Raw genomic sequence first — 20,614 nt, 5'->3', positions numbered from 1 at the left:
TCAGTCCACACCCAGCATGCTAGGATCACTTGACCGAAAAAAAGGAAAAGTTCCAACCCGTAGTACATGAGTACATGAGCCACAATTCCCGGAGTATGAATATATGAATAACAAACGAAAGAAACCAGTGAGCATGCCTCATGGTATAGAAGAATGGGAATAAGTATAAGGGTTCGTAAATAGCGCTCAGATATCAAAGCAAGTCGTCTTTCCATAAACGCCAGTAACCGGTCTCATATGCATGCAACCTTCCGACTATGTGAACAGCTCAGTTACACTCCTTCCATCAAACCGATCCGATCAACGGTCTCGGCTACGACTGTCAATGCCAATCCGGCTCTTCTCCCGGTTCGGTGCTGGCTCGTTTTTTCCCCGAGCCGCTCTTTCGCCCGCGCGGGCGCTTCACGGGACTCTGCCCGGACGTCGAGTTCTTTCTCTTCGCAGGTCTCTGCTTACCAGCGGAAGCCCATGCAGCTCCCGGATCATCCATGTCGGTGACTTCTTCGCCCTCGGCATCTTCGTTGTCTCCCACCTTGAATTCGTCGTCGATGGCAAGCAAAGTGGCAAACTCGCGACACTTCTCAATCATGGCCTCTTCACTGCTCAACGAGTTCATGTTCCGTGCGATTGCATCCCAGAATTTATCACCAGTAATTCCGTGCACCTTTGTAGCCGACTTGTTGAGCTCCTTGGACCCAGCTTTAGCCTCCTTGTCGCGGACATGCGCCGTAACTCCATAGAGACGACGAAGATATGTTCGGGCTTCCCAAAGCATCGCTAGCGATGCAGCAGCTGTAGTCAGTAGCCGCAGAGTCCCTGGATTGACCTGCGGTTTCGGGGCCATGTCTCCTGGGCCTTGTGCCACAGGTAAATTCGTCCCGTCTTCAACAGGAACCTCAGGCTTGGAAAGAAAGATTTCCGTCTCAATCGAGTGAGCTACAACAGTTCCTGTTGCAGACACAATGCGTTCCATGCACCCAATAGTCGGCACAAGTTCGGCAAGCTGGCCATAGTCGAAGAACGCAAGATTCTGCGCCACAAACCGAGCGAGCAAAAGATGCTCGGGCGGCTCACCGGTGGCGTTGAGCTTTTTCAATTCGAAATCGACCTTGGAGCAAAGATTCGACAGAAACTTCCTCTGATAGCGACTGTTGCTGATCTTGATGATTTCGAACAGTGGCGCCAGTTTCGCAATGTACGGGCGGCTCAATGCGCCGCTGGGATCGCCCACGACATCGCGCTGGTAGTAAAAGGCTTCCTGGACAGCACGCATGTATTCTCTTTCGAACATAGATTCGTACTGCTGGTGAAGCATCCTATGAGTCTCGGTTGCCACCTTGGCGATTGCTGGTACCGTAGACGTCTCCAAAGAGACAAGAACGCCAGCACATTCTTTAGGGTGCACTAGGCCTTGACGGTTAATGCTAGCTATCAACTCAATTGCAGTCAAGGCATAGGAGTCTTGCCGTGATTGCGCAACCTTAAGCATGCTGTGCAGGAAGTGTTGGGCAATCAACGCCGCAGCGCCATCGTTGTCGCTGGCCTTCAGAGATCCTCCTAGTCTGGTTGCTTTCTCTTGTTCTGCAATCTCGGCAGCAGCCACCACTGACTTTTCTGCCTTGCCTTCATGCATTGCAAAGAAGTCGGCAAACGATCTGAGAACAATGTTCTGCAGACTCGGGTTATCTTCCTTGAACACACCGGACAAGACCTGTCTGGGGCCTTCGCGGCCAAACTGGGCTGGCCAAGACTGACAGATAGACCCCAAGCTCTCCAGCGACATAACCCTTAGTTCAAGCGGTTGCTTCGAATTGGTGAAAGGTATCATAGAATCCACCATCAAGCCCGCTACTGATCCGCCGTTCCAAGATGGAAAGGCTGCTCTAAAATGAGGCTCGTATTTTTCGAGATCACAGTGCCTTCCAACACATCCAGCGATGCGAATATAGCTCTTGGCTCTAGCCAACACGGCACTGTTGGTGCTATCCGAGAGATCGATGTTCTTGTAGTGTTGAATGGGTTTCAGCACCGAGATTGTGAGCTTCACGAGCCTGTCGGTATTATTGAGAACACCGTTGATGGTCCACAGACAAGCCATGACTTCGTTGAGTTCGGAGCGAGCGAGCTTGGCAACACTCTTGAAAAGGTCGTTCTGCACCTCTTTCAGCAGAGTATTATGGGCCGACGACAAGTACGGTAGGACACAACGATAAATGACAACCACAGACCGAAAAAGGAAGAGATCCTCCGCCGTGGCCAAATGTCCAATATAAGGATGCAGCGTCTCCAACTGATCGGGACGGAACAGCTTTGCGTTAGCTTTCGCGAATACGGTGATAGTCTGCAACAATGCTTGCTGAAAGTCTTTGCCGGACTCATTGTCTTCAACTAGTTTCTCAAACATGGTTGAGACCATTGCCTTACACACCTTGAAATTGAGAGGTGCGGACTTTGAAGTATCGGACATGATCTTTCTAAGACAGTTGCCTAGAGTTTCAAGCGCTGTGTCGCTACGTTGAACGAGGTCAACGATCAGAGTCACGCGCTCACCAAGGCCCACCTTAAGCTTCGAACCATCTTGAGCAGAGTCTATGAGGTCGTGGAAGGGTGTGAGCCATATTTCCTCGAAAGTTTGGCGAGCCAGTGTGGCCACGCTTTCTTCGAAGTCACTCGTTCGCTGCAAGAAGCTGTCCACAATAGCAAGCTTTAGCTCGATGCGCGATGTTTTGAGATAAATGTCCTTCAGTAATGCAATGCACCGCTTCCGCACACCTGCAGTCGGATCGGCGGCGCAGGCCAAAATGCTTCGGCAGCCTTCCTCCTCGAGCTTCGGCTTCAGGACCATGCATTTGGCGATCAAAGACAGCGCAGAGTCGCGCACCATCGGAGAAGCATCCGTTGCGCAACGCAAAATCACACGCATGACAGAAGCGTCTCGGTCGAGAAGGCTGGGGTCCTTCTCAAGCATGTAGATAACACTTTTCAGACTCCGGCTTCGAACTTTGGCCTGGTCGCTGGCGATTGAGTTGAGCAGAACTTTTAAAATGGTATCGAAAGCTTTGCAGAAACCCGAATTCAGGACTGTCATGATGTAAGCCAACCGGCCATGTGCCGTAGGGATGTTGTCAAAGTGTCTAGAAGAGTCAGTAATATGTCCTCAGCATTCACTGCAGTCTTTTGAGTCACTTACCGATTAGTTTCAAGCCACAGCGGATCAGACATAGATTTCATAAAGAGTTCTACCAAATCATCGTTGGAATCATCATCCGCGGGGTCATCTTGGCCTTCGGCGTTGTAGTAGACGGAACAAAACGTTTTGGCCCATTGTGCGAGGAAGTACCCGCGAGCACTTGTGAGCTGCCAATTATCTGCGCTGCGGTCTTGTATAAGATACTCAAGAGTCATCCGGTACGGACCCTCCGCTACAACGAGGTCCTGCGGGTGTAGAGCGCGATTTGAGTAGTCCTCAAACATTTGCCTCAAATCATCGGTGAGATCACTGTCTGATTCTTCCATGGCTGGAAGCAGATGCTGAGCGGTTGCGATCAGGTCAGAGATGGCGGAGCCCATCCAGCCTAGAAGCTCAAGAGCCATGCTCTTCGCGGTCGCAGAGCTCTTATCAAGATCAGCAATACCAACCATGTGAGACGCCATGATTCGGAGAAGTAATTCCGCAGCCGGCCAATCTGTTGAACCAAGAACGCTAATCAAGTCTTCGGTGAAAAGGTCGAAGATGTTCCGATACGGTTGGTCTCCAGTCTTGGTCGAAGTCATCGCCCGTTGTACGATGAACTTGACAATATATTGGGCACTTCGTACGGCATTATCATATAGGCGATTGACTTTTGTCGCAAGGCGCTCCAACGACACTTCCGAATCCTGGTGATCGTCTTCTTGACCGTCTCCCACAAGCTCCTCATCTTCTTCGTCGTCCTCATCAGTTGCCCCTGGCAACTTACGTTTCATTTTGGATGATTTAGAGCTGGGAACATCCAAGGCGGTCGTCTGCACAAGCTGCATCACCAATGCAGTAAGAAGCTGAATGTTTTTGCCATCGGCAAGCTTGAACTGCCTGGCACTCTGCCGCGTGGAAGGAAGTTTCTCCAAAGAAACCAAGATCTCATCTAGAATATACGGCCGTTGGGCAGGATACTTCGAGAATATCTTTGCCAGAACATCCATAGCGCCCCGCCGGACCGACTCATACTTCTGATAGCCGACAGTGGAGTCTTTTTCAGTGTGAGCATTCTCCACGAAAATGAGTTTAGCTGCAAAGTATTCGGCCGCATTGACTGTTCCCTCGGACACTTCAATGCGTGCGAGGAAATCGGCGAAGAGGGCAAGTACCTTCTTGCTCTGTTGGATGAGCGCACCTAGCACTCGTTTCTGTGCCGAAAAGAATTCAAAATACTTCGCATCTTTGCCTCCAGGACGTGCTTGAACAGCAGGAATAACGCAGTGATCGAAAACCTGGTTGAAGACATTGGGAATGGCTTCGATCAAGTCTTCTGGGCATAGATCTCGCTCCGTTTGAGAACCAGACATAGTTTGCAGCAACGTGCCCACCGCATACAAGGCATTGTGCATATCATCCAGTTTTCTAAGCCAATCTTGAGTGTCCGATTCACTTGATGGATCGTCTAGTCTTAGATGAGGCGACTGCGCAGCAATGATGGGCTTTTCACAGAGCTTTTGGGCCCTGTTCATATACTCTGAGGGAATGTCCTGAAGCCGATTGAAGCTAATGACCTTTTTAATGGCCTTTTGCAACCGCGTATGAGCATCTGATGACAGAACTAGTCCGTTCACGTCCAGCGCGTGAGCTGCGATGAAAATCGCATTGGATTGCTCAGTAGTTCCTTCTGACATTGTGCCCGGATCAAGCTGATCCTCCGCTTCAAATATCTCCTGAAAAAGATCCTGTAACTTCACAAGAGCGGCATCCGCCTCTTCTTTCTGATCTTTCAATCGGATTGATGCAAGATTGTCAAGCCCGTCTGCATTGAGTTTCCGCCTCTTCGAGGCACCATGATCGTCGGTATGAGGCGGGAGTGGTTTCACGGGAATGACTACCGAGAGCTGGCCTGGCTGAGCGGACGGCCGATCCTGAGGAGCGGGAGTTGGTTTGTTTGTGAGAGGTATCTGTTCATTCCCCGACGTAGGCTTCTGCGAAATATCCATTTCATCTGATGTCGGATCTATTCAATGTCAGTCTGAGAGCGTATCAGGTAAGACTGGATGCTCGAGTTCCATACATCTGAATGCAATGTCCGTGGCATTCAACATCATTTGAGCAAAGGGACCAAGCTTATTACTACTGGGAACATGGTCGTGAACCTCGGTGGACGATGGCGGCTGCATACTCCCAATCCCTGGTGGCAGTTTGAACTTGCTATGCACCCAGTGAGCTTATATTTTGTATATGAAAGGTCATTTTGAGCTCACTATTCCGTCAGCTGGTCGCCATCCAGCAATTGCTGCAAGTACTCGCGAGAAGTCTCCAAGCGATTCGACTCGGCGCGTCCCGACTGGATTTCATTGTTCAGATCGCTCAGTGTGGTGCGACCAGACTGAACGATGTGATTGATAGAAGTGGTACTGGGGGGTCGTCCGACATCAGGGCGTAGGATGCAATCTAAAGGGAGACGGTAACTATCAGTTTAAGCTCCTTTGTCGCCCAGAATCTATATCACACTGACCTATTCCAAATACCGGTGCAGTATACATAGGGGAGCACTGTAGAGCTTCTTCCACGAACAGGGGCCTATTCCAGCCCCGGGCTTGCCCACCCGGGCCAACAGGTTGCGCTTGTGGATGGCCATTGATGACGACCTGAACGGCCGGATGCCAATTTTGAGCCATAACAGCGGTATTCCCAGTTGGGGAATAGGGGTCGGTATGACGAGAGAGTTAAGACAGTGGGGGAAGACATGCTCCATCCAGAGACATGGCTATCTGTCAAGCGAATGAGGGATCATTCCCAAAAAAAAGGATGCTTTGACAGCTGAGTGGATGTCAACAAATCCCAAGACAAACTGATGCAATAATTAATGCCAGGCACGGTTCTCATGCCGCTGCCGCTGCTGACCGCCCGCGACTAATGTAGTGCTGGGCGATGGGAAAGTGGCCCGTGCAGTGGAAATCTTTCCGGAGGCCGCTTTCCTCACTGCGGGAAAAAAAAAGTTGCCAGGCTCACTGATCAATACGTACAACAAAACTTACATCTTTGCACTTATTTTCGCCCACTATGTCGGCCATCGGATCTCTCGTCTTCTGCACGGACTGTGGATCTTTGCTGGATGGCTCAATTGGTGACCCCAGCAAGATCCTAATCTGCGATGTCTGCGGAGCCAAAAATAAAGGTTAGACGGGACAAAGCCGGCAGATATGATCATGTCACTGACACGCCTCTTTTCATTCAGATACCGTTCCTCAGACTATTGTATCCGAATCCAAGCCCAGCGCTTTTCCTTCATCCCTCAGAGCCAAGCGATCTGCTGTCCAGACTTTGACAGCGGAAGACAGAAGGACGGAAGCCCTCGCCCAGCACACGTGCGCCAAGTGTGGTAGAAAGGAAATGTACTTCACAACGGTGCAACTGCGCAGTGCAGATGAAGGAAGTACAGTCTTCTACACATGTGTTTGTGGTTACAAGTATGTACCATGCCTCTTCCTCCCGGCCCATCCATCCCCGGACAATATCATTGACCGCTTTCTACAGGGAGACGATGAACAACTAAAAAGCGAAAATCATGACGTCTATTTTTTGGCCCGCATTTGTACATCTATGAGGCATGAAAGCAACTATTTACCGACACTGTAATATCTTTGTTCGCATAATTCATCAATCAAGCAGACACCGCAGCAGGGGCAGCCGAGTCTGGCACCAGGGCGTACTCAACTTCCCCGCTCTTCTCGAACTCCGCCATATCAAGCGCCACGATGATACTATCCCTTACCACCTGCTCCGGGTCGTTCAAGAACTTCTTCAATGTATCCTCGACACCCTCCACATCGCCCAAGCTGCCGAGAGCTTCGGCGGCTTCGTGTCGCACCATACCCATCTCTTGTTGGTCGCTGAGAGTCTCCGTCAGACAAGGCACGGAGGCGGGATGACACAATTGACCGAAGACGAAGGCAACCTCGTGACGGAAAAGAGCGGAGGGATCTTTGAGGCCCTTGGCCAGCGCTTCGACCGCCTGGACGGCCGTGGGCAAATCTGGAGGCGAGGCGAGATCGCGCAGTGCGAACATTGCGCGGTATCTCTGGAACAGGGGAAGTTTCGTGTCAAGCAGGGTCTTCTCCAGCTCGGGGATGGAAGGTTTTTCGGTGGCCATGGGTAGTGGCGGGGCGGGGTCGATAGAGGTGAAGTCACTGTTCATATCCCAAAGATTAGCCCGTCGAATACATACGTGAAGAATCAATCTGAAATCGCGTAGACATACCTAGGCTTCAGCTTCTCGGCCTTTCTCTCCTCAGAGTTCTCCCAAATGATACGGTCAACCGCGATGTCGCAGGTTTCGCGGATGACGTCGAGTTCCTTCTCATTATCTCTCAGAGCCTTGAGGATCTCCAAACTATCCTCGTAGCCCAGCGCACCGAGAGCTTCCGCAGCCTCGTGGCGGCACATGGCATCTTCTTCGGTGTCCTTCAGGACCTGCTGGAGGTAGGACACGGAGTCGGGGTTCCGGGTCTGACCGAGGCAGTAGGCGAGCTCATGCTTCAGGAGGGCCGACTTGGACGAGAAGCCCGCGGCGATGGCCTGGATGGCCGGCAAGGTCTTCTCATTGGGGGGCTGCAGGCAAGCGAGGTACTTGAGGGAGAAAAGGGCGCGGAATCGGCGAGCGAGGGGCTCGGACTCGGACGTAAGAACTTTGCGCAGGGTGAGGACGGTCTCGTCAACACCCTCGAGATTATCGTTGGCCACAGAAGACATGGCGATTAGGAATATTATTTGAGGTCGTAATCGTGAGTGAATGAGGTACTGTAGAGGGGACAAGCGAGTAGGGGAGATGGTCGATCATGGAAGAGGGACAATTTTTCGATCTTATCACCCACCCGATAATAAATTTTAGGTGGGGGGGCGGGGTGCCGTGGCCGTGGGCTAGGCGTCTTTTGCTTTAAAATCTCTCCAAGCCACCACCACTACCCGGATCGAAACGTGCCGGTAGGCGCCATCCTCGCTGCGGAACAGATCTTATCTCTGTTGGAACGCTGAGGGAAGCGCAAATTGGGGCAAAGAACGCAAGTCGATTTGCTTTTTGATTTTGTGGGGCGAGGACCACCATGTACTGTACAGTACATGCGCCGACGACCTATATACCGGATACTGGCCCAGATTATCACCAATATTGGCACAGGCGCAAAATACAGTGTATTAGGTTGCGCTAGTGGTTCCAACTGCACGATTGCAGCGTTGCATTTGACCCGTCTTTTCATGCCACGGTGGGCTAGGTCAATTGTAACGGTCAGCTCTGTAAAATTGTATTCAACACTTCATTCTTGAACTTGATGTGATGATCTCCTCGAATGGCATCCATATTTAGTAGTCGAAATAACGTTCCATCACGGAGTCATGGTATGCAGGACGATATTCCAGCGTAAAAATACACGATACAACTAAGCTTATCGAGTACTTCTCCCAGAACACAGTCCACAAGGAAGCATTCGTTGATGGTACAAGGGAATGACAATCACTGCAAGAAAAAATCATGAAGAATTTAGCCTGAGACATGCTACTGAATGTCAAAGGGTATAAGATCCATGTTTGAATGCTAATATACCCGGAGTCAGGTTAGAGATCTTGTGATTCAACCTCTTGTTGCATATATAGCATGAGAGAACGTCCTGATCCATAGGTAGTGAAGGTCCCTCTTGGCGGTATAGCAGCCGAGCCGCCTTCTGGGCAAAACCCTTGCCAATATTCCATCAACGCCCGACCCTCAAGATATGTAGGGAATTCCGAAAATATTGAAAACATTGTGAATGACCTCCGAGCATGATTCAGAACTAGAACAAAAGCCTGCACTTATGTACACGAGACACCGAGAAAACTCAATTTATTTGGTCTTGATGTGCTTGATCTTCTTCGGCTCGTGAAGGAAGTTGTTGGCGTAAGACTTGGGAACGAACCGGCGCTCATTGGGCTCCTGAACGAAATATTCATAGCCCTGCTTTTGCGCAAACAGAATGGCATCCTCCTTGGACTTGAACTTGAGGTGGGTGCCCTGCATGCAGTCGGCAGAGGACTGCCAGCCCATCAGAGGGTTCTCCCACCGGTGGCCCTTCTGCAAAATATCCCAATCCATTCTCCAGTGGTGGCCGTGCCAGGTTCCAGACTGAGTAGCGGGCTTCGTAGGGCGGTAGATCCTATATCACGGTCAGAGCACTGAGGACCGATAACCGACCGAATCACTCACCGAACGGTACGAGCCTGCAGATCGGTGGGAGCGCCGGACAGGACAGCGGCAGCAACAGTGTCACCGGGCTCGCTGCCATCCATGACGCGCTTGGGCACGGGGGAGAATTGCCTGAGTCCGTCGTCAGCCGATGCAGTATTTTCCGAATCGCCAAGAAAAAGATCTCACGAGGTTCCGTGGTCAATGGTGGCCTCGTAATCGGGCTGGTGACGAGCCATTGCCTGCGAAGGGCTCTCCTTGCGGATCAATGAGCTGTCTTTGTGAGGGATGGTCGGGGCATCAGCAGGGCTGGTGTTGACGGAGCCGTCGCTGGTGGACACAAAACGGGCATTGACGGGCGCGGTGAGCCTGCCAGCGCGGAGGCAGGCGAATCTTCCTGCTCTTGCAAGCGACATGATGGGTATATGTGGTCTGTAGAGTGGGCAGGTGAAGGAGCAGCTGCGGGAAGGCAATTGCAAGGTGAGGTATGCGGCGAGTGCCGGTTGTTCAGACAAATCCGAATTAGGCTTAGCGCAATAATGAGGCTCCCTGCGTTAGGAACCGCTCATCCGACAACCCGCTTTCTGTTGGCACTTCTCTCTTCTCTCCGTCAGTATTCATTGTCCTAGTTAACCTGCTAGCGTCAAGGTGAGTCGACTTTTCCGAGACGTCATTCTCGTTGATTCTCTCCTTACTATCACCGATTGGAGAATTCCCTAACGCGACCCTCGATAGATCATTCAAGATGAGCTACATCGCCCGCCGCGGTCTTTCGACCCTGATCCCTCCCAAGGTAAGACCCGACCGACTACAGCCAGAGAACAGCATTGCGATATGGTAAGATGAGTGCTAATCTTTGTTTAGATCGCTTCCCCCAACGTGAGAACCCATGTCCCCCCGTTGTCTGCTCTCCTACCCAGACGCTGCCGCCAGGAGCAATCTCTTTCTTGCTTTTGTGACCTCGGCTCAACAGCCCGCACACCCCTTCTTCGTCACCGCAGCTAACAAACTAAAAAGGCGATCGGCGCTGCTAAGGATGCTGCCCGCATGGACCGTGTTGTGAACTTCTACGCCAGACTTCCTCGCGGTGCCGCCCCTGAGGTCAAGGCCACCGGTCTCATCGGCCGCTACCAGGCTCGCTACTTCACCGGAAAGAACCAGTCCGCTACTCGTAAGTGATAACGGCAGGATACTCATAATGGAGCAAGCTAACATTCTCGATTTACAGCCTTCATCCACGCTATCGCTGGTATCCTCCTCCTCGGCTACAGCATGGACTACTACTTCCACCTCCGTACGTTTTGTGGCTCAAAATTGTGTGACCATGAGCGCTAACAATAGAGCAGGCCACATCAAGAACCACCCCCACTAAGCGATTAGTGTTTGATTTACCGGACGGGCGAGGATTTGTGTATATACCACACCCTCTACAATGAAGACAATGTAGAACATCATCCCAAGCCATTGTACCATCTTCCAATCGAGAAACTATTTCAAGAACGAACCTTGCCCTTGATCTTCTTCTTAAACCACTCACTCTTCCTATTTACAGTCTTCGAAACAATTCATATGGACAGCTTAAATTGAAGGCCTCGGTAGACGGAGGAAAGTGCAAAAATCGTACGACGCCGTGTAACCCAGATTGCGTATGTACATTCAATCTCAAGCTGCGCGTACGGAACAACGATATAAGTCAACGAGCAACCCGCGTTAGTCTCGGACTCGAATGCTCTGCATAAGCATTGTAGTATCGGAGATGCCGTCGCGGCACAAACCGAGCCAATCGACCAGGGCATAGTTGCACGCAACGCAGAGGCCGAAAAGCATGACTATGTCCAGCATCTTACACGGAACTCACCCAGATGCTACCTCATTACGCATCTTCGTCTTGTACCCTGCTGCGCGCAGATCGCTAAATCACTGATCTCATTTCTACTGCTCTCTAGCCAAGCTTGACGCGATGCAACCTTCAGGGAGACTTGTTGGTCGTGCAAGTCATGGTAGCTCTCTCGCTCGGAGAAGCCAACATTGGTAAGAGGCTGTGCAGTGGTGGACTAGAGGACTAGAGCTGCATGCTTAGCCATCTAGAGAGGTGCTAAGGGACGAAGGTCGGAGCTTCTGCTGGTTATTATGTTACTTTAACTAATCAGGGGAGAGAGGGTGTGCAAGCTACGGGATCTGCTGCTATGGGACTGCCCACTGTGATGACAGGGGTCCAAGTGGCAGAGGAGCTATTGCTCAAGATAACTGGGGCTAGGTTAGATTAAGCCATTGATGGCTCTTGGATAGATGTTGCTGATATTGAGCACCTTAACGGATGTGGCTGGCAACCAGCCTCACTTGCCTGCTCCGGTTCATCCCGAATTTTCTTTCGAGTATGCCATTCTCATTCGAGACGTACGGAGTGGTCTATGACAACTTCATTTTGGAATCGAGAACGAATCAGACCAGGGTATTATAGCTGCTGTTGGAACTAAATGAAAGGTCTCATAGCCACAATGTCGTCAGGGACTGATTCTAGTTCCATGTGCAGTGCTGTAGATGAGGGGAATCACCTAGGTCATTGCACAGCCACAGATTACTCGGCTGGATGTCGTGCAGGTCTCAGCCCAGCGGAAGGAGCCCATCTCAGACTGGCGCAACTTTTGCCTTGGGCTGCAATATCCATCCATCATCCCTGTTCTTACCCGACGTAGACAATCAATTGCGAGGACAAGAGACTCTGGAGGGCGGTTGAATTCGGGAAGGAAAAAGGCTGACCGGGGAGAAGCAGAGCCTCCTCCACATCGCGAAGGGAAATCACAAACAATGAATGAGGCGCTTCACACCATTTTCCTTCCTGTTACTCATGCAGGCACGAACTCATAGGAGAAATAGTAATTGACCGTCAAAGCTCGTTGTTGCCACACCCTCCACAATCTCACTTGGTTGGTCGATTGTTTGTTGCAACAGAACGTCCAAGTTGAATTTGTAAACTATCTGATCCAGCTTCAAAGAAAAAAAATGTCCGGCGTTCGATGACGGAAAGTTTGGAGTATCCGTCTTCTCCACTACTTATCCTGACTTACCTTATGACCGTAAGCATGTCTTGACTCCCGCCGTCTAGATCTTACCCCAGGCTGGTCTGATATGGCCAGACTCAAGTCACTCCTGGAGGTCCAGAAGTTAATCAGTTCTACGAGTTTACAGTGGCGCAGCAGAGGCTCAGAGCTAGTAGTGCCGTTTGCCCAAGAGGGGTGCTTCAGGTCCCAGCTGAAGGAGCCCGGAACTTGTGGCCTTGCTCTCATCCTTCCGATCTTTACCCACGACATGGCAGTGAAGCAACGCTTGGGTTCAGTGCACTCAGGACTTTGATTCCGGGTTCCGAACGCCTCACTTCAATCCTTATGAAGACCTTCATTCTGAAGATTTTCCGGGCTACGGCATAGTTTCAGATATACTATCTCGGTTCTTAGTCTACGTGCACTTCGTCAATTTTTCCCTTGAAGGCACCAATGTAAGTAAAAGCTACAAATTTATGGGCAGAGCTCATGCAATGGCAATGTAAAGAAGTCGGTTTCTTGCGACTTCCTTTGTGCCTGGGTGCCACAAGGATCTAGATGTCGTCGCACCGCTCCTAGAGATTGCAACGGCAGTCTTTAATCCTGAATTGAGCTCATAAAGAGACATCAAGCTTGCTTGATTTGCGTAGCTTTGCCCAATCATCGCCCCACAAAATCAAGGTGACAGTTAATAGAGCTGGCAGGTAATTAATTCCCTTGCAGCATCGGGGCATTCGCGTCAGCAAGTCAACGCCATTATCTTTTATTTTGCTTTTCCTCCAGGAACGTCTAGGCAACTGTGCAATTGTCTGCCTATCAAGCTACGCAGTGGCAGCTTCCAAATGACCACCGGCCGGGCGTCGCTGCGGGCAAGGCTCCGACATGCCCTGGGTTGAATCGAACGATTGAAAGGACTGTCCTGTTGCAACAAGCCACGCAACGTCATGGCATTGGGACACACTTGCTTAGCGCTCTCGGACATACCACTTGCTGGGGCAAGCAGTGATTCTCAATGCTACTTGACCAAAACATATCGGAGTAGCGATAGTACCATAAATATGGTAGTCTTTCCTCCGGGCTTCCTTGACCTTCTTGAGTTCTCGAAAATTCCTCCTCTCTCTTGCAAGTGAGGTGCTCGACATTGAACATTTTTCTTTAAAGTGAGAATCATAGTTTATCAGATTCAATCTAGTCTTACTGTACTTGTGACCTTCCGTTGCTTGTTACGAGCCAAGTGCTGTCTGCTGTCGCTTATTCAAGCCTTGTTCTCTTACTCAGTTGCCTTCGCAGTCACCAGTCTTGCCGAGTGTTCCCATTGGTAGTCCGCCTCGCGCCGATAATCTTCTGTGCGGCCATGAATGACGATCCGAGCAACAATGCCTGGTCTATGCCATTCACCTATCCAAATGATCAGACTCAGGCGGACCATGGCCATCTCATGCCTACTGGAGCCTACGGGGTCAGCTCATCGGTATGGTGTCTTGAAGTCTTACTCTCGCCATTATGTCATCTGACTGTAGTGTCTAGCAACCCAGTCCATCGTCGATTCCCTCCCTCGAGTCTCCTGCGATTAGTATAAGCCCCTCGGAGGACATTCTTCCCCCAGACTTTGGAATCCCTCTCTTCCCCGAGCCTCCAACCAACCTTTTAGCAGGGGTCCAGGCTCCATTCAACAGCGAGATTCCTTTAGCCGCCACGGCCAACTACGACACCGCAACTGACCCGCTATACTTGGCACCTAATGTCCAGCCATCAAACGAAATATACCCGGATCAACTCAAGCACGCCGTGGATAACCTGATGAACACAGTCCAGAGCGTCGTACTGCAGCGTCGCGTACCCCAGTTACACGATGCCAAAGACTTCCTGCGAGTCTCCTGGAACAGGCTGGATGGAATGATCCAGCAGCAGATCGACATATCCGAAAGGCTGGCCGAGCCCGGCTCCAGGATTAACAAGTATTTGTGTCTGCTCTGCCCGAGTGGGCAGCGCAAACAGTTCACCACCCGTGCCTCATTCCGGCGGCATGTTTCCTATGAGCACTGCCCTCGGTTTATCTACCGTTGTCTGGATGACCATTGCGCGTGGAAGACGAGCCGCAAGGACAAGGTTCACTCGCACTTGCGAATTGCTCACGGGTTTCGGTGGCGAGCCACCCGGGAGCAGATCAATATTATCGAGACTCGCATGCGGCCACCCCGTGCATGTGGCCTGTGTTCCAGGCCTGTGGACTCATGGGAAGGCTACTTCAAGTGTGTTTCGGAGCATTGCCGGTTATCAGGAAGCAGCTCGACGAGCACCAGCGCCAGTCAGAGTCGGCGAAATAGTGATGACCGTGGACGAGGTAGTGGAGGTCCTGGCCATGGCCCTAATGAATTCCAGTTTCCGGGAAGTGGCTTCGGAGCGAATGATGGGCATGCTTCGTCTGCCTCTGGGAATGGCAGTATGGGCTCGAGCTTTTTCGGCTCCGGGTATCACAACAACCAGTATGCGGATGGAGCAACTCATGGTGTGAGCAGCTCAGAGCTGGCAACTCACATGCAGAGTCCTTCCAACTCGGATCTAATCGCTGAGCTCGAATCACCAGACCCTCTATCGGCCGAGGAACCGCTTTCTGGCGGTAATTTCTGTGCTAAACGAACAAGTCTTACAAATCAGCATCGGTCGATGATCGAGGCGATGGGGTCGACCAATTGTAGACAACGACACATGGTGGACTCTATCTCTAACATCCGAGAGCGGCCACCCAATACCTCTGCACCCAGACAGCCCGTTGTGAGGGGCGGTCTAGCTGATGCGGCGCAGAGCAAGCTTCCTGATGGCCAAGAAGAGCTTCCGCGAGACCGAGATGAGGGTGCTCTAGAAAAGAAGTGCAACACCTGTGGCCATGTTTTTGACTCATGCACACAGTGCCGCCATTCAGATACTCTTACTGGAAAATGCCATCAATGTGCACATCGGGCTCGCGTCAAAGCAGGCGTCCTAGACATGCAGACATGTCGGAACACCGGCCGGGCTTTTAGTGAGACTAACCAGGACGTTTCGGCCTTCGCTATCAGGAATGCAACTTTGTCGCTATCATCGACCCGTGATGAACCAAATCAGGCTATCAGCCCTTCTAGCTCTCATGGTAGATATCTACCTGGTGGAGCTTCTTCGGTTTTTCATGTGTCTATTGTATCGTTGGATCACACCACGGCCAAGCCAGATGACAAGAGCCACAAGCATCGCTCATCAAGGCCGCGGCTCTCTCTAATAACGAAAATCTTGCTTGATACCAATCAGGCATTGTCGGCCAAAGGTATTTCCCACGAAGCACACGCAATCGACGTCCATACTCAGAGGAGATGCCTACCGATGAAACTGCATGAGCCGCCGATGCTCGAAACAGCGACTGTAGGTCGAGGGATGGCGGATATCACAATCCGCAAAGAAGAACCTGACCTATCTGATGATAGAGAGGCAACATGCGACGATTCATACATCTGCACGCCGCGTGAGATGACGCTACCGATTTATCATATGTCGAGCCACGCAACACTACGTGTGATGTTCAGTTCGTTATCTGGCATACTAACTCACCGTATGTACTTGGTGCCCCTAGGATAATATGTTGAGCGTACGCTGACTTCAGCACAGAAAGAGAGCCTAAGCAAGGCACATCGATTGAATCACTGACTCTTGAAGTCACTGACTGCTCGCGGAGTTGGCTTTGCGAGCCACCTCTACAGGAGACGAGGCTCCCTCGACTGACCAAAGAACGAGGCACGCGTAAGAAAGGCACCACCATGCTACGCGCACGGCTCCACATAGTCGTCGAGCTGCTTGCACTTCACGCAATGGCTATCAAGCGACGGTCCCAGAGAAAGTGCTTGGTTCATGATGCTCATGAATCCGAGGTTTTTGATTGCTCGACTCCTGACACCTTTCCTGAGCTGGCAAGCTCAGTTGACGTTGTCTCGCCGCTTTTCGACGCTGTCATAGCGTTGGACACCTTTGCTATGGTGAACATTGTGTCCTCGTGGATTACAACCGTCGTTCCCGAGACAGATATAGAGGGACAGGTGGAGCTGATGATGATTATGTGGTCGTATATTTTTATGATCCTCGAGAGCAGCCCGATAGCTTTGCGTCTCCAGAGTTGATGGCTGTCAACTGAATATTTGATGCTGTGGAATGAGCCAGATATTTCCAGATTTTCTGTTTTAGCCTTTTCCATCGTCTGTCGTATTATGTATTCTTTTGTATATCACTAACGAGACCACGATTTGAATTATGATACTTCTTGAATTATGAAGAATTGAGAATATTGCATCTATGGTGTCCGTAGAGCCGGTGTCCGGGGATAGGAGATAACCGGCGCTCTCCACCCGGGGATGACATAACCGACGGACCGTCCTATCGATAAGCGTCGGTCAGCATGAGCAAACACCTACTCCCCCCCCCTCCGACCTCCTCCCAAAAGAAAGCATGGGGCAAACCGCGGCCTGCCCTTCAAGCACCATCCAACTTGCTGGCCAATTGGGGCGTTGTGGCCTGCCTTGCATCTCAGTGCTGTTTGTTCACATAATTGGAGGGACGACCCGATAAAATCAAGTTGTCTGACATGATCCCTGCGGTCTCTTCACCGTCCGCACAGCCCTCTCACTACGCTTGTGGCTGAATCATGAGTTCATCCGGTTTGCCCCCCGCTGCTGGCGGCGCCCCCGGTTCTTCTTCCCCTCCCTCCCAACGGGCATTTAGAATAGGGCGGCATCCGGCTCAGGAATGGCTTGAGGAGGATGAAGAAGAGGGCGAGGATTTGGATTATGAGCCCAATGATACTGACGAAAGAGACGACGACGATTCCGATATCGAACTGTATGAGGAGGATCACGACCATCTAGATAACATTGATGTCGATGATCCTATCTTTAGTATGGTTTCCCCTTTCTGTCCTTGACTCTTGTTGCTTTTCTTTTGCTGTTGTGAGCTCATGGGCTTTGTGGTTCTCTGGCATGTATACATGACTAACCTGGTTCGGTCATAGATCCTGAATTGCACCTCGGGAATATTCAAATCGAGTTTGCAATGGACGAGGCGGATCAGAATGGGAATGGTGGAGGAAATCAGGGCGGTAGACAGGGCAGAGGTAGTTCACACTCTCAATTCCTGTTCTTTCAGCTGGGAAGCTTACTGTCAGTCTTAGTGTCGGCGGCTCGTTTATTGAACCTTCTGGCGTCCAATGGCCTACGGCACATCTTACATTACAATGGCCTGCACGAAGCGTCTCCTGGAGACGAAGGGGACGATGACTACGAGTTCGGCTTCTTTGGATATCGTCGACGAGCACGGCGATCTGGGGAAAGCAAGCTCCCGAAGGTCCCGAGCGATGAGGGCCAGGCGCTGATGGCGTCGGGTGACTTCGGACGCAATCCCCATTACGGTGATGTGCTCAAGCGGCGGAACCAGAGCCTTGCTTCCAAGGTCATGTGGCGGGAATTGGGAGTCAACATGACAGGGGTCAACCGGCAGGATATTCGATCGATGGCTCAGGTTTGTCTGCCGTCTGGATGTTTCACAAGATATGATGCTGATCTTGGTGTATAGGGTCTCATCCCTAGCTCAGTGGCGGACAAGGTCATCCATTACGATTCGCGCTGCTACTCGGGCCAGTTTTCGGACGACGGCAACTTCTTCTTTTGTTGTGCTCAGGATTTCAAAGTCCGCATGTACGACACTTCGAATCCCTTTGACTGGAAGTACTACAAGACTGTGTCTTATCCATTCGGGCAATGGACCATCACCGATGCCAGCCTGAGTCCGGATAACAGATTTTTAGCATATACATCGATCCGGAATCTCGTCTGCCTCGCGCCCACTGACCCGGCTGACGAATCCGAGCCAGCTGTCTTGGATCTGTCTTCGATCCCTGGACGACGAAGAATGCGATTTACTGGGAATTCTCACTTTGGTGTAAGCTGGATCAAACCCCGAACAAGTTTTGTCCTACATGCTCATCTTGCATTAGATATGGTCGATCCGCTTCTCGGGCGATGGACGTGAGATCGTGGCTGGCACTTCGGATCAATCCGTCATTGTCTATGACCTCGAGACACGACAGTCGGTTTTACGGTTACAGAATCATGAAGATGACGTGAACGCCGTTTGCTTCGGTGATCAGTCTTCGCCTCATATCATATACTCGGGCTCGGACGACACTACTTTGCGGGTCTGGGATAGACGCTCGATGGGCGATGGGCGCGAAGCTGGTGTGTTCATGGGACATACCGAAGGATTGACCTACGTTGACAGCAAGGGCGACGGTCGATACGTGCTGTCGAATGGCAAGGACCAGACGATGAAGCTCTGGGATCTGAGGAAGATGATGACCACGGCGAAGTTTGACTCGATCGATGTCAATACGTTCACCACCGGATTCGACTACCGATTCGAATCCTACCCCGATGACTACTACGAGCCCCACCCTCACGACTGTTCGGTGGTCACCTATCGCGGCCATCGCGTCCTCAAGACTCTAATCCGATGTCACTTCTCGCCGCCCAACAGCACCAACTCGCGATACGTATATTCGGGAAGCGAGGACGGCAAAGTGTACGTGTATAACATGGATGCGACGCTAGCGGGCACGATCGACGTCGGGCAGGCGACTCACAATTCGCGCCCGCTCGATCCCGACATGTCGACCGCTGCATATGAGATACGTAGTAGCCGCAGCGACGTGCTGTGGAAGACGTGCGTTCGGGATGCGAGTTGGCATCCGAGCTGCCCAGTCCTGGCGGGTAAGTCATGCATTGATGTCTATGGCCCGGCGGCGGTTGGGAACCAAACTAACGGTGTTTTTCCAGCGACGTCGTGGAATGGCTGGGGCCTGTCCACCGGCACCTGTACATTGCACACCTGGAACGATGGCGCCACTAGCGACGAGGGCGCTCCTCGCTTGGGAGGGAATTACGACTGCAAATTGAATCCCGTGCGGGAATTTGATGATTTCAAACAGACTATGGCGGCAATGTCTCGCAGCCGGCCGGTACAAAGATCCCCGCTGGATGACGAATACGCCTACGAACTATGGTAGGTTCTCCAGCGGTATAGTATACAGAAGTAGGCGAGTCCACTGCGTATAATCGGACTGCTCACAAAAGGTGTTGGTTCATCTTATCTGGGAGCGTATGATTGTTTTGGAAGTTTAGTGTGCTCGACACGTACTCTGCGAAGCAGCGATAGAATGTCCCCCAGCTAGTCTAGCTTGCCACATATTATATAGTATGAGTATATTCAACTTGTTAAAGAATTTGTTAAAGCATACGGTGTATAGCTTCGAAGCTTCTCAGAGCTTGGGCTTCCGACTCGATGATAAACAACACTGCACAGTGCACAGTCCACAAATCCACCAACCCGCCGATCGGAGGCAGGAAGGAGGGATTCTGGGGTCCGGAGTTATACTTCTGCCGCTCCCGGGGCTCGAAGCTCCACTTCGGCGCTGTCGAGACCGGCAGAACCAAAGCAAGCAACCAAGCAAGCAAAGCAAAGCAAAGTACCAGGCAAGCAGGCAAGCAGGCAAGCAACAAAGCAGCTGGTCTTCCTTCCCGTCTTCCCTCCCGAGTCTCTCTCTCTCACTCCCTCTCTCCCTCTCTCTCTCTCTCCCTCTGCCTTCTATCGCGCGCCCTCCCCACCTGCAATCCTTCTTTGGACACGTCTCTCAAGGGGTCTTCTTCTCACTACCCCCAGTTCCACCCCTCAAAAAGCTGAAACTTGCCCTCCCCTTTCTACTTCTTTCTTCCATCTCATTTTCTCGCCACCCTGTGACTACCATATCAACCGCGGTGCGCACCACTTAAGGGATCACCACCCATCCTTTCGCCAACCAACATTGGGCGGAGTTTGTTCCTGTGTACTTCCTGAATTACATCAGTGTGTTCACAGGAGTTAACTGGGAATCACCCCCGGTCACTAACACGACTCCACCTACTAGGCTCATTCTCCGTGCTAAGGTTGTCTTTTGTATGCTCCATTGATTGATAGCTAAAAGTTGAGCTGCTTTCTGTGGTAGCAGCACGTCTCGGCGCCGCATCTGTCTGGAAGTTCACCTCACATACACACCGTTCATCTTCCCCTTTCCCTTCACTCCTCTCTCTCTCTCTCTCTCTCTCTCTCTCTCTCTCTCTCTCTTTT

At 51.4% G+C, this 20,614-nt stretch overlaps 7 protein-coding genes across 7 annotated transcripts; 4 read left to right on the top strand and 3 right to left on the bottom strand.

The window, feature by feature from the left end:
* Positions 1–18: 18 nt before the first annotated feature.
* BO97DRAFT_444595 (putative sister chromatid cohesion protein Mis4) lies at positions 19–6,008 on the bottom strand. The gene is made up of 5 exons (XM_025698470.1): positions 5,700–6,008; positions 5,446–5,635; positions 5,256–5,392; positions 3,191–5,198; positions 19–3,134 (listed from the first exon to the last, which is right to left on the bottom strand). Exons 1-5 carry the CDS (start codon positions 5,860–5,862, stop codon positions 323–325), a joined length of 5,310 nt encoding a protein of 1,769 aa, XP_025549783.1. The 5' UTR covers positions 5,863–6,008; the 3' UTR covers positions 19–322.
* A 239-nt stretch (positions 6,009–6,247) lies between these two features.
* BO97DRAFT_426394 (DNA-directed RNA polymerase I core subunit RPA12) lies at positions 6,248–6,740 on the top strand (the record flags this gene model as incomplete). The annotated part of the gene is made up of 3 exons (XM_025697123.1): positions 6,248–6,362; positions 6,423–6,654; positions 6,722–6,740. The coding sequence occupies 3 exons, from the start codon at positions 6,248–6,250 to the stop codon at positions 6,738–6,740; spliced, it is 366 nt and encodes a 121-aa protein (XP_025549782.1).
* Positions 6,741–6,763: 23 nt separating this feature from the next.
* BO97DRAFT_406873 (deoxyhypusine monooxygenase) lies at positions 6,764–8,074 on the bottom strand. The gene is made up of 2 exons (XM_025695520.1): positions 7,446–8,074; positions 6,764–7,374 (listed from the first exon to the last, which is right to left on the bottom strand). Exons 1-2 carry the CDS (start codon positions 7,934–7,936, stop codon positions 6,849–6,851), a joined length of 1,017 nt encoding a protein of 338 aa, XP_025549781.1. The 5' UTR covers positions 7,937–8,074; the 3' UTR covers positions 6,764–6,848.
* A 651-nt stretch (positions 8,075–8,725) lies between these two features.
* Positions 8,726–9,855, bottom strand: BO97DRAFT_406872 (ETC complex I subunit). The gene is made up of 3 exons (XM_025695519.1): positions 9,588–9,855; positions 9,420–9,530; positions 8,726–9,369 (listed from the first exon to the last, which is right to left on the bottom strand). The coding sequence occupies exons 1-3, from the start codon at positions 9,812–9,814 to the stop codon at positions 9,060–9,062; spliced, it is 648 nt and encodes a 215-aa protein (XP_025549780.1). The 5' UTR covers positions 9,815–9,855; the 3' UTR covers positions 8,726–9,059.
* Positions 9,856–9,998: 143 nt separating this feature from the next.
* Positions 9,999–10,896, top strand: BO97DRAFT_406870 (F1F0 ATP synthase subunit f). Its single transcript, XM_025695518.1, has 6 exons — positions 9,999–10,046; positions 10,134–10,191; positions 10,263–10,277; positions 10,416–10,569; positions 10,627–10,692; positions 10,745–10,896. Exons 2-6 carry the CDS (start codon positions 10,144–10,146, stop codon positions 10,768–10,770), a joined length of 309 nt encoding a protein of 102 aa, XP_025549779.1. The 5' UTR covers positions 9,999–10,046; positions 10,134–10,143; the 3' UTR covers positions 10,771–10,896.
* Positions 10,897–13,793: 2,897 nt separating this feature from the next.
* Positions 13,794–16,584, top strand: BO97DRAFT_426390 (putative C2H2 zinc finger domain protein; the record flags this gene model as incomplete). The annotated part of the gene is made up of 3 exons (XM_025697122.1): positions 13,794–13,910; positions 13,967–16,022; positions 16,079–16,584. The coding sequence occupies 3 exons, from the start codon at positions 13,794–13,796 to the stop codon at positions 16,582–16,584; spliced, it is 2,679 nt and encodes an 892-aa protein (XP_025549778.1).
* Positions 16,585–16,897: 313 nt separating this feature from the next.
* BO97DRAFT_471659 (WD40 repeat domain-containing protein) lies at positions 16,898–19,719 on the top strand. The gene is made up of 6 exons (XM_025700057.1): positions 16,898–17,355; positions 17,469–17,570; positions 17,628–17,974; positions 18,029–18,394; positions 18,450–19,221; positions 19,288–19,719. The coding sequence occupies exons 1-6, from the start codon at positions 17,106–17,108 to the stop codon at positions 19,515–19,517; spliced, it is 2,067 nt and encodes a 688-aa protein (XP_025549777.1). The 5' UTR covers positions 16,898–17,105; the 3' UTR covers positions 19,518–19,719.
* Positions 19,720–20,614: the final 895 nt, after the last annotated feature.

Source organism: Aspergillus homomorphus, assembly GCF_003184865.1.
Source record: "Aspergillus homomorphus CBS 101889 unplaced genomic scaffold BO97scaffold_28, whole genome shotgun sequence".
Classification (NCBI taxonomy): Eukaryota; Fungi; Ascomycota; class Eurotiomycetes; order Eurotiales; family Aspergillaceae; genus Aspergillus; species Aspergillus homomorphus.
This window is presented reverse-complemented; position numbering and strand designations above follow the sequence as displayed.